The sequence below is a fragment of the Sander lucioperca genome, chromosome 16, assembly GCF_008315115.2.
Source record: "Sander lucioperca isolate FBNREF2018 chromosome 16, SLUC_FBN_1.2, whole genome shotgun sequence".
Classification (NCBI taxonomy): Eukaryota; Metazoa; Chordata; class Actinopteri; order Perciformes; family Percidae; genus Sander; species Sander lucioperca.
The window spans coordinates 12,301,288-12,314,199 of record NC_050188.1 but is presented as its reverse complement, the minus strand read 5'-3'; the positions used below and the strand labels follow the sequence as shown (position 1 = coordinate 12,314,199).

The 12,912-nt window shown below is 40.8% G+C and overlaps 1 protein-coding gene across 7 annotated transcripts in view; it reads left to right on the top strand.

Moving 5' to 3' along the window:
* The window catches only part of LOC116051688 (glutamate receptor ionotropic, kainate 5-like), a 271,292-nt gene that overhangs the window by 219,118 nt on the left and 39,262 nt on the right, over positions 1-12,912 (top strand). For all 7 annotated transcript variants that reach the window (XM_031302238.2, XM_031302240.2, XM_031302237.2 and 4 more), the window contains one exon: positions 3,722-3,835. In XM_031302238.2, coding sequence (XP_031158098.1) covers positions 3,722-3,835 — 114 coding nt within the window. The remainder of the gene's footprint in view (positions 1-3,721; positions 3,836-12,912) is intronic.

Genomic DNA, 12,912 nt, shown 5'->3' with positions numbered 1-12,912 from the left:
ACATGTTCCTTCAGAGGAGAGGATTAAAAAATCACTCCATGTTGACAGAAAGTTTCTGTTAAGGTGAGGAATGTGTCTTTCAGTTGCTTAAGGTTCCATGGCATGAAAATGTCACTTGATGAGTTTTTTTAACATTAATATGAGTTCCCCCCAGCCAGTGCCCCAGTGGCTAGAAATGGTGATAGGTATAAACCGAGCCCTGGGTATCCTGCTCTGCCTTTGAGAAAATGAAAGCTCAGATGGGCCCCACCCTCCACCTTGCCCCCCCCCCCCCGCTCTCTCCTCCTCAATAGCATTTAAAGCTACAGACACAGAAATAGCACATCCTAAGGAAAGCTCATTGTGGGACTGGCTCTAGTGGCTGTAATTCTGCACCAAGGCTGAATTTTGGGAAAGAGACTTCAGATACAGTATTAGGGGACCACTAAGGCCTATATAAAAGAGACATCAGATACAGTATTAGGGGACCACTAAGGTCTATATAAAAGAGACTTCAGATACAGTATTAGGGGACCACTAAGGTCTATATAAAAGAGACTTCAGATACAGTATTAGGGCACCACTAAGGCCTATATAAAAGCATCCAAAAAGCAGCATGCCATAGGACCTTTAACCCTCTGAGTTCTAATGGCATTTTTAGATATCTTCTTAAATTCTCCTTTTAAGGGTATTTCCATATAACCTGATCCCCATGTTTTTCATATCAAAATGTTCAGAACAAACTTAGCTTTCTGGACAGTGATGCCCAAAATTGTTCCAGACCAATGCGTAAAGAGATAATTTGGCCCTAAAATAGAAATATTTCTCAAATCTCTTGTGAAAACAAACCTACACTCAATTGTTTTGGTGCTTGAAATAAGTCTTGGGTTCACAAAAGTAGCGTAGTATGTGAATAAAATAGTAAATAAATGTCTAAAACGAAAGTTTGTAATATTGCTTTTTGAGTTGGAGTGTTGTCAAACATTGTTTTGACTCGCTGGTGCATCTTTTGTCCTCAGAGGGTTAATCTTTTTTTTCGGGGACTTTGACTTATTCATCAGACCTCAAACTGTTTTTTTTAGTCTCGTCTGAAATTTGTCGTCTGCTCTTATAAAGCATGTTTTGTGTTGCTGTCAGCTCAACGGGTGACGGACTAAATGCAGAAATGAATTCAACAGAATGTCATTGAGATCCATAAACACAGTGTTCTGGCTTGAGATGGGACCAGTTGGAGCTCCAGCATACCCACTGAGCCCCACCAGGAGCGAAAGCTCATATCTGGCAGTTTTAGTGCCACGCTGTCCCCGGAGAGCTGCACAATAACAATTCACTGTTAATGCATTCAGTAACAGCCACGACTCCTGAACAATGAAAATCTATATTTCATTAAAAAAGCCTCAGAATCTCTGCAAAGAAGAGTTCAAACATTTTGGAAAAAAGGGTGCCGCAGCTCCTGAGGCTGAACAAATCTGCAGTTCAAGCTTGTAATAAGAGACAGCTGTTTAGTTGGAGACCCAGCGGTCTGCCGGTCAATTCAACGTGCCAAAATATCAGTCAGAGCAGACAGTAATCGTCAGCTGCTCATGTGCGGCTGCAGAGAGACTATTAACCTTGAAAACACACACAGTTGCAGTTTCATATGATGGGCAGGGTTAGCTAGTCAAAGTCGCGAATCACATTTCATGGGATACATTTATGCAGAGGTTGAATGTGAATAACCAACCACAATTTTTTTTTATGTTTTTAGCGCTTGTTTAAATACACGATCTCAACACAATGTTGAACCCAAAGTTACGCCTTTGTCTACAACTGTAACATTATTGTCCCCTTCAAAAATTGCTCTTGAGAAAGTTTAATGCTTGTCTAGCTGTTAGCGTGGCACGCCCTCATACTCTGCTTCTGACTGGCTAGTAGTCCTTACCTAGGTACTGTCAGGGCACGCCCTCATACTCTGCTTCTGACTGGCTAGTAGTCCTTACCTAGCTACTGAGCATGTGTGACTCCCAACAACGATATAGACATAACGTGAACAGCTCTCTCTGATGATTTTGAGAGTCACCGCAGATTTAAAGTGCTCATATTATGCTTTTTGGCTTTCTCACTTTCCTTTATTGTGTTATATATCTTTTTTGTGCACGTTATAGGTTTACAAAGTGAAAAAGCCCAAAGTCCACCCCAAAGGGACTTAACATCTCCAACAGAAAACACTGTTCACAAACTGCTCCAAACAGCTCTATTGTAGTCCAGCCTTTACTTCAGAGACAAACGTGGTCACTTTGTAACACACACTATAATGCTCGTCTAGCTGTTAGCATGGCACGCCCTCATACTCTGCTTCTGACTGGCTAGTAGTCCTTACCTAGTTACTGTCAGGGCACGCCCTCATACTCTGCTTCTGACTGGCTAGTAGTCCTTACCTAGTTACTGTCAGGGCACGCCCTCATACTCTGCTTCTGACTGGCTAGTAGTCTTTACCTAGGTACTGTCAGGGCACGCCCTCATACTCTGCTTCTGACTGGCTAGTAGTCCTTACCTAGCTACTGTGCATGTGCGACTCCCTACAAAGATGGAACAGAAGTGAGATGTCTCACTCTGTAGCTAAAACAGAGAGCTCAACACACAGGGTGAAAAGAGGAGCTGCAGCAATGTGCAGTACAACAAAAATATGGTGTTTTTTGAAAATTAAACGATGTAAACCTATTCTGATATAACCTCTAAATACAATTATGAACCTGAAAATGAGCATAATATGAGCACTTTAAAACACTGAGCTGGGAGGAAATGTTGGGATTAGAGAGCCAAATCATTGGGGTGCCGTTACAGAAAAAAAGAAACATTATTCCTGAAGGCGTTTATGTTTCTCCCTAAATGTTTTCTGTTAATTCAAAATAAACTGCACATGAACGTAATTCACTGGAGGTTGTTAAGCTCATTACAGAATAAGTTAGGAGCCATTACAAACAGAATAACAAATGTAAATCTCTCTCTGTGGTCTCCAACACCTTCAGTTTTTACATTTTTATTCACTTTGTGAACGTTAAAGTGGCATTTGTGGCATAATTTTTTACATAATCGCAGGATTCTTTGTCTAACCGCAATTATTTGCAAACATTAGCAGAGGTCCTAAGGGGTATGACTATTGATGGTAATTGTTGATTGTGTTTGGATACGCCAAATTGTAATTATACAGAATAACTGATTATTGGTTGGACTGTTGAGCTGAAGCGATGCTAGTTGTTGGCACTTGACCCTCCCTATACACGTTCATAGCAACAAAAATGATAAGACAGAAAAAATATTTTATGATAATAAAGAGCCGTTGTTTACTTCCTGGGCTGTGTATTTGTGTTATTACATTATCTGGGTCACATGACAGTGATGTATAACTAAAGATGTATCCTGCAATTTTATTCAAAACTTGAAATTGCTTGATGAAAGTAATACATAAATAATATTTTTACGTTTGACTGAAAGAGACAATGATATTGTTAACCACAGTTATTTCTGAGACAATTGTACGGCAACATTTTGAATGCTTTCAGCTGTAGTTGCTAAAATGAACTCTTCTCTTTCTCTTTGTCTCTTTCTGTTTGTCTCTCTCTCTCTGTCTGTCTCTCCATCTGTCTGTCTCTCTGTCTGTCTTTCTGTCTGTGTGTCTGTCTCTCTGTCTGTCTGTCTTTCTGTCTCCCTGTCTCTCTCTCTGTCTTTCTGTCTGTCTGTCCTTCTGTCTTTCTCTCTGTAGAAAGCAGACCTGGCGGTCGCCGGCTTCACCATCACCTCGGAGAGAGAGAAGGTGATTGATTTCTCCAAGCCCTTCATGACTCTGGGGATCAGCATCCTGTACCGGGTTCATCTGGTAAATTCACTTCTGCACTCTTCATTCTATTACCTTTGAACTGATATTACAGTCAGTGTAACAGTCATGGCTAGGCTGGCCAACAGCTGAACTATGTCCTCTGTAGAGCTTCGTCCATCTGAGAAAAGAAAAGGAAAGAAATGGAGTGTAAACTGCCAGGAATCCTGTTGGGAATGAAATAATTCTTGCAGAATTAAAACAGCTCAGAATTAGCTTTAATGAACAATTAAACTAATCAACTTAACTAAGTAGTTTTTGTGCCTAAACCTAACCAAACAGACGCTAGTCTCGCATTGCCAGACCTTCCTCCACAGCGCTGCAGAGGAAGGTCTGGCTAGTCCACACATCATTGGGATGGGAGAAAATCGTGTTCTGGTTTATTAGCATTTTTTTAAACAAATCACAATCGTCTTGGGCGGCGCCGGACAGAGCCACGGTGCCACTGCAAAATAGCCTCAGGAAGGAACTTGTTTTGGTGGAACATGTGTACGTGCAAAGGTTGTTTTAGTCGTGCAACAGAAAACTCAGATTGGACAGATAGTCTAGCTAGCTGTCTGGATTTACCCTGCAGAGATCTGAGGAGTAGTTAACCATAGTCCTCAGAAATCCACCGGAGGTTAGAACGCCAACACAAAGAAAGTGCAAGGTAACGGTCATTCGGCAGAATTTCCGATGGCAACGGAGTGCCTCAGAACACACCGAAGCGACGCCGACTTCAGCGTGTAATACGTCTCCATAACAGCAGGCGGCGCTAATCTGTATTGTTGCCCAAAAAAATGAAAACCGGCAGCTGATTGGACGAACGCGTCACGTGGGTCTGGTTTCTCCGGAAATTCAAAGCCAGACTGTCATGGCATCTTCGTTCAGAATACGATCTCATATTGTACTAAAATAGTTCACCGAAACGTGTTTCTGAATTTTTTTTTAGCGAGAAATAGGCCGTGCAGTTGCTGAATCTGTCTTCATTTCAGATCAACAAAGGTCAGTTTAAAAGATTTTTGTCAGATTTGGAGAGGCTTAGTCACGCTCATCCCACTCGTCATTTCCGGGTTAGCACTCCACCAATCAGATTGGTCATGGAGTCAGACTGCCCGCCCTATGATGCAATGTGTCAGGTCGGCCAAAATGAAGGCCGACAGCTCCTCGGACGGATGACGGCACGGAACACACCGAACAGACTCGAGTCACTGACCTCGCCAGACTGTCCGACAGCCGATAATCGGGTTGGCGTATCACTGCCTTAACCCTAACTTGTCATGACTATACCGAATGACACTTAATGACAGAAGCGTTATGTCATAAACGTTTATGACTTGTTTATGTTTATGACACGTTCATGACGGTGTCATGTCACTCTTATGTAGATACCTTCAAGTAAAGTGTAACCCTTTACTTTTAATGATGTTAAACAAAGGAAATGTTCTCCCCTCGTCTTAAAATGGTCAAACATCAATACAAGAGCAGCCTACTTCCTTGTTTACTGCTGCAATGAAACGCTTGGTTACGCTGTAACCTTGGTTCTCTGAGGAAAGACTATTTTTCCAGTCATATTTCTTAATTAAAGTTTTCTTTAAAATAGTTTTAAAATCTTGTCTCGTTGTCGTGAACCTAATCTCGTCTCGTCACACCCCTGTCTGTATCCACTTTTGTCTTCATGAAAGCTCAGGTTTTTCGGGTCGGCAGGTTATAAAAATGTAACCCTTGTGTTGTCTTCCCGTCGACCGTGCAACTTTTTGTTTTTCTGGGTCAAAATTTTAAATTCAAACTTATTTTTAACGTTTTTGGTCGACTTTTCGACACTTTTGTCACTTTTTCCGATGTTTTTGTCGATTTTTTTCAACGTTCTTTCATGAATTTATTTTCAAATGCTATAAAATTGAATAAAACAGTCAAATTCAATGAAAGTAGTGAACTGATCATTTATTGTACTTGTGAAGAGCATTGTATGGAACCATCCATGTTATTTTTTTGACAATTTGGTTGAAAGAAACCCAAAATTTCTGATATAGAAACTTTTGGAAAATGGGTCAAATTTGACCCGAGGACAACAGGAGGGTTAAGTTCTGGGTTCTTTAGATTTTTAGTAATTCATATCACCGCACAGCAGCTTTTAGGCATTTTTCTGTTGTTTGCTAGCAGACAGAATTGACGTCACACAACACAAATCATTGGGAAGCGGAGAATTGCTTTCCCCTCCGGTTGGGGCGGGACTTGAATGCGCTCTGTCTCTATATAGTGCACTATTTCCAGGATAGGAAAACGGTTTCGAACCCAGCTTCTCTCTCTGGCTCTCTCTCTGGCTCTCTCTCTCTCTCTCTCTCTCTCTCTCTCTCTCTCCGTCGGACCAATTTGAAAACTCTGCAGTCACAACAGCAGTGAGCTCTGCTACCGGAGGCAACAACAGTCTGCTCAGGTCACACAGTCAAACTGGGAGTTCAGCACTGTGCAACAGCAAATATCCCTGTGACCAAAGAGATCGCGCAGTGGGGGGAAAAGTGCTGGGAGAGCAGATAAAGGCGGAGGACACAGATAGAGGGCATGTTTCTTCTTCTTTTTTTTTTTTTGGACAGGAGAGGGGATACGGTTCAGTTGTGGGGAAGGTGACAGGAGCTCCCACTTAGGAACATATATTAGTTTTTCAGCCTCTAAGGGAGGATCGGTGACTCTGCATCCCTGACTTGAATTTGAAATGTTGACTTCATGCCCGTGCACTTCCTGTGAGTCAGACAGAGGCCTGGTCTGGTTAGAAAATTTGGGAAAACAGGCCAACGGTGTCTTTATGTATTTGCATAGAAGACGGAGCGAGGACGACATGTTTTTGTGTGAATACTGAGACAGTTACTTCTGCTTCCAGAGGAAACAAGTGTTGAACTATTTTACTAGAGGACAGTTAATGTTTTGTTACCCTTTGTTCAGTGTCAGTGAATGGCAGCAGTGATAGAAGTACTCAGAGCCTTCACTTAAGTAAAAGTACTAATACCACAATGTAAAAATACTCTGTTACAAGTAAAAGTCCTGCATTGAAAAAGTATGTGAGTGTCATCAGGAAAACCAATTAAAAGTACTCAGTGCAGAAAAATCCTCACATTTTAGAAACTGGAAACGATCCAAACAGTTGTTTGTTTAATGGTCTAATCATGTCAGCTGGACTTGTAGGCCATTATATTGTTGGCTAGTTTAAAGTGACAATATATAACTTTCAGTTTGTGTTGATTCTAGCGTCACTTTGGACAAAAGCTGTAGTGTTTTTACCTCACCTGCTGTCGTAAAGCTCTTTTCTTTACGGTGCTGTATTGCCCACTGTAGATTACTGAGTTAGCGTTACGAGGAGGTCATATAGTTGCGATGAATGTTTTGCTCAGACAGAAAATCATTCATTTACAATAAGAGAATACGTCACAGATGCATTGTTGCATTTCAAGTGTGCATACGGTAACTTAGCCTACTTTGGATGTATCGTGAGCTAAACCAGGTATCACTGTCTCTGGGTCACGAGCATTGACTATAAATATTAATGGACAGAGCATGTGTGACGTCACCCATTGGTTTGTGGAGATCTGCAATGAGTTGTTGAGTTTGCCGTTGTGTTGTCTTGGTTGCGGATGTGACGATTTTAGACGAGAGGGAGGAGTGAGGGAGGAGCCATAGACTGTTGAGCGGTATTTGACTGTGACGTTAGCTGAGAGTTGGCAACGCTGCTTACGCTCTACGTTACGTTACACACTTTCACTGGCAATCTGGATGCAACTGCTGCTGAATGCTAGCCTATATAATTCGAGGTAAGATTTACCTTCGCTAGGTTTTAAATTTATCTTTGTCCCACAGTTACATTACATATAAGACAGGCTGCGAACTGTCAATCGCATCATAGCCACGCCCTAAAACTCCCCCTGCTTTATTGTCGATTTTAAAATCAACGAGACCATAATTCAAAAAATGAACATCCTTCTGTGTTGCAGGAGACTTAAAACTAGCGATTGAGACCATAAACTCATTATGAAAATGTTTACTGAGGTAATAAATCAACTGAGAAGTGGATCACTTTCTCATAGACTTCTACAGAAACCGACCTCATTTTGCAACCGCACGTGTCGCCCCCTGCTGGAATTCAGATAGAATGCAGGTTTAAGGCACTTCCGCATTTGCAGTACTTCGCCGAAACGGATGCTTTGTCCATTAATATTATACAGTCTATGGTCACGAGCCAAAGCATTGAGAGATTGTTGTAGCAACCAACCTAATAACAACTTATGTAGTGCATTCCATGAAACCCACAGACGCTTTACACAAGTACAGGGGGACAAGGGAAAAGAAAATATTAGGCCAACACAAACACGGACTGAAAGGAATAAAACGTCCACGCTAAATGGAAGTAGGACCTAATTTAATGTCAGCTACTTTTATGAACGAAATAGACATATTACATACCTAAGGGCCAATTTGGGGATGGTTTTGAATCATTTACAATCCCGTAATTGCCTCCATCTGTTAAAAGCCAGACTGAGATTGAATCGGATTCTTGCCCGTCGTCTGTCACTTTCCCTTTTAGCTTTTAGTTGTTCTTTGTTTAATTTCCTTCTTTTCTTTGATGGTCCTGCCTCAGAATCAGCCATAAGATAACATAAGATAAGAAAGACTTTATTCATCCCACACTGGGGAAATTCCTGTGCTACAGCAGGTCAAAAGAAAATCATCATCAGAATAACACAAATACCCATTAAGTAGACATAGGAGAAAAAATATACATAAAGTAAGAGAAACAGAAGAAATAGGATTAGTTATAATAATAATAATAATAATAATAATAATAATAATAATAATAATAATAGTAATAAAACAAACATATTTACTAGTGCTGTCAGTTAACCGCGTTAACGGTGTTAACGCAAACCCATTTTAACGGCGTACATTTTTTTTTATCGCGAGATTAACGTTCTTTTTGGCCTAGCAAACTTTGGAGTTTTTTTCACATGCTGTTGCAACAACTAGTAACGTTAGAAAAACTACAACACCACACCGGATCTAGCTAGACCGGAAACAAAACAACAGGCACACCACACACACTTGTTTGGGCTTGCGAGCCGGCCAAGACGTCGAAATGGATGCCAAAAAGATTCTGAATGGAAAGTTTACTTTTAGAAAGTTGCCAAAATGTTCCATTGACAAGACCAAAGTGAACTGTGAGTTTGGTCGTTGTGAACTGAGCTATCATCGCAGCACGTCCAGTCTGAAATACCACTTGATGGCCAAGCACACAGCTGATACGAATTCTCCGCCCCCTCGTCAAAGCCAGGCGACAAAAGCACAAAGCAAGCCGATCCACTTTTCCATGTTGATAAGAGCATTAAAATGAGAAAAAATAATTGGACAAAAAGAAATCAAGGGACATTTAGAATAGATAAAAATGTGCGATTAATTGCGAGTCAACTATGACATTAATCCGATTAATCGCGATTAAGTATTTTAATCGTTTGACAGCACTAATATTTACGCAATAAACACCCTTATGTAAACACACAGTATATAAACACAGATATACAGATGAGTAAGGTGCGGATGAATAGAAAGAATAAGTACAACTTATAACTTCTAAAATAACATTAAAATACAATTAGGCCTCTATAAAGAAATCTCCAGCTTCCTTATACCTGGCTCAACTGGCTGGATACTAACACAGGCTTTTCTGGTGTAACAAAGAAATCTGTGACCCGTCAGAATGTGTGACTGTAGCGCCGTCTACCTGCCTCAAATCATTCTGTGACTGCGCGGGAAAAATGGAACCCGGGCAGAGGCATTAATAAAAACTATATAAAACTAGTCTTCTTTTCATTGTTAGTCTCATTTGCTGTTACAGGTCATTTATGATCATCAGATGGGACATCACACAGTTTCAGAAACATTTTAAAGTTACATAATGTCTAATTTATAATAACATATATTTTATAAACTACATGTGTTTTGTGTGCAAAAATCTTACATGTACAGCTGTCAGATTAATGTAGGATAGAAAAAAGTACAATATTTCTCTCTGAAATGTAGCGGAGTAGAAGTAGAAAGTGGCATGAAAAGAAAAGACCCAAGGAAAGTACTTCAACGTTTGTACTGCACTTGAGTTACATTCCACCACTCGTGAATGCTACTTGGATGAATAAATGCAGTGTGTGCAAGAACACCTGAAGGTGATGGACAAATAACAAGAATGAGAATATGATGAAATCCAAAACATTAAGTCTGCAAGACGCAGCTGTCCTGTAGCACTCTGCCTCCACCTTTACACATTCAGCTTTTCCTCCTCAGTCTGCAACATGAAAGCACAATTCGTCTTAAAAAATTAAGTCCTATAGGCAGCGGTCTAAGGTACGGTTTGATCCTGTTTGAGGATATCTCTTATCGCATCTTGTCGTCTGGGGATCTTTCATTCGTTCAACCTTTAGATTAGATTCAACTTTATTGTCATTGTGCAGAGTACACGTACAAAGACAACGAAATGCAGTTTGCAGACTGCCAAAAAAAAGAAAGAAAGTGCAATGCGATATACAAAGGAAAGACAGGTGGTGCATAGACAGGACAAGAAATATAGTGCAGTGTAGGCAGTAGTGTACAGTTGGTTTACAGAGGGTGGTTTAGAGTAATGTAAATTAAATATAAGTATGTGCAGTGTATTAGCAGTTACCTTATAAGAGCAGAATAAATATGGCTATGTAATTTGAACAATGTATGAACGTGTACAGATATGGATATTTATCCTCGAAAGAGCATTGAGGGGGCGACCTTCATTTTCAACAGACCAAACGACAACGCAGGAAACACAATCCTAAAGAAATGTAAAAAGACAATACAACTTTACGAATTTGGAAAATTATTTGATAAATGAATTAGAATAATAATAAGGATGCAAAATAAAAGGGCAACGATGTAAAGCAATTACAAGTAGGACGTTTGCAGGAGTAAACACAATTGTCTAAATTGTCCAAGATGCACAATTGAGTTGATTATAAGAAAGTGCTGTAATTTGTTTCAGGAGTCGGGTGCATTAAAACTAAAAGCTTTTTTTCCAATGATCCATCACATGATGTGAAAGAGTCAGAAGTCTTTGTAATGAGACTCTCTCTCTCTCTCTCTCTCTCTCTCTCTGTCTCTCTGTCTCTCTTTCTCTCTCTCTCTCCCCCTTTTCCTCTCTGCACAACACATTCTCACTCTCCCATCGCATAAAATACGGACGCTTGGTCATGTGCCTTTGCCGTTTGTTATTCAGGCTAAAAGTCTCTGTCACTTTTTGACGCTCTGGGTTGGGACGTGCGTTTAACTGACATCCGGCACAAGAATGGGACAGTTGGGTTTAGGAAAAGATGGTGGGTGGGGTTATAAAATGTATGTTTCAGTGACACGCGGGGACAGGAGAAGGGGGAAGGGGACAGGAACCCCACGGTCTCCTGGGTGAAAGTCCTGTGATTTTGACCCATCCATCCCCCCCCAACCAACCTCCTTACGCGGCATTTCATACTACTCGCTACCATTGTCTTTCTTAATACTACGTCATCTTACAGCGCCGCGGTCGAGCTGCTGCTCTGCCCGGTGCGTTCGATACAGACACTAAAGCTCACCCATTTTCTTAAAACTGTAAACACATTACCTCAACAATTTGAGAACACAGTGTCCAGGGCATGTAGTTCCAGAAAACCAATGTTTATTTCATACAGTAAACACATATAGTGCCCATATTATGAAAAAATCACTTTTCCTGGGATTTGGGGTGTTATTTTTTGTCTCTGGTGCTTCCACACTCATACAAACTTGGAACTTGTTTTGAGTGAGTGAATGTGCGAGTGAATGTGGCCTGCCTTCAGTCTCCAAGTGAGCTGTTCAAAATCTGCACGGCTTTCTACGTCACTAGCCGAGACGAGTCGTTTTCAATGGCAAATCACTCCTACAACACACACTAGTTCACCATAATCTACAAAAGAACTACTTCCATGTCCCTGTTCTGCAGGTATTCCACGCAAAGTTGGAAGTGCGCCCTCGTTTAGAAGAAGTCTCCCAGCTAATCCTGCCTTGTACTACTGACGTTAGAGAAATAGCTAGCTAGCTGATGTGATCCTTACCTAGCTACTGCGCATGTGCGACTCCCTACAAAGATAGAACAGCAGTGAGATGCCTCACTCTGTAGCTAAAACAGAGAGCTCAACACACAGGGTGAAAAGAGGAGTTGCAGCAATGTGCAGTACAACAAAAATATGGTGTTTTTTGAAAATTGTAAACCTATGTAAACCTATTCTGGTTCAACCTCAAATTACAATTATGAACCTGAAAATGAGCATAATATGGGCACTTTAAGTATATCACAACTTGTACAGTGAATATCTTGTACACTGCTAGTAGTGCAAGTACTACAATATTGAATGTCTGTATACTGCATTACTGTAGGCACCTAGAAGAATACAGTAGTCCAACTGCAAAAGGCCAAAGAACAAAGAAAACTAAATTAAAAGCACATGACAGCCAGACTAAAAAGTATTGTGAAACCGCAAAAATCAAAGTCAATGAAAGATTTATTTTGCCTCAGCATCACGTCTACGATTGGTTTGATCACCTCAGTAGAAACGCGTGTACAATTTTGAGTTGTCGTGAGTAAACGATGACAACTGTGTTGTGTAGTTGTGTTGAACTTTTGCTGCCCGCGTTAACCATTTGGCAACACAAGTGCTTGTGTTTTAGCGAGTGAGAATGTGTTTAGGGTTTTTCCAAAAGAGTGATTGATTCGACAGATGGGTTTAGGCCACTGAGCCTTCTCCTTTGGTATCCGAGAATGGGGTTTAGTGTTGTAGCAATTCAGAAAAGCTGCAACACACCAGTCATCATTTTTGCTTTAATGGAAACTCAACTCCTGGCATCGGCTCCTGGCGTTCTTTGGAAGAAGGAAATAACGAGAGTAACAGGTGTTCTCTTCAAGTGCTTAGAGAGTGGGTAGAGACTTTAAAGTAGTAAGACACTTTAAAACTTGAGAATGTTACGGTTTCCCCAGCTGCCAGATCCCGCTTTAACCCCTGCTTTTAAATCCTTAAATGTGGCCTGCAGCA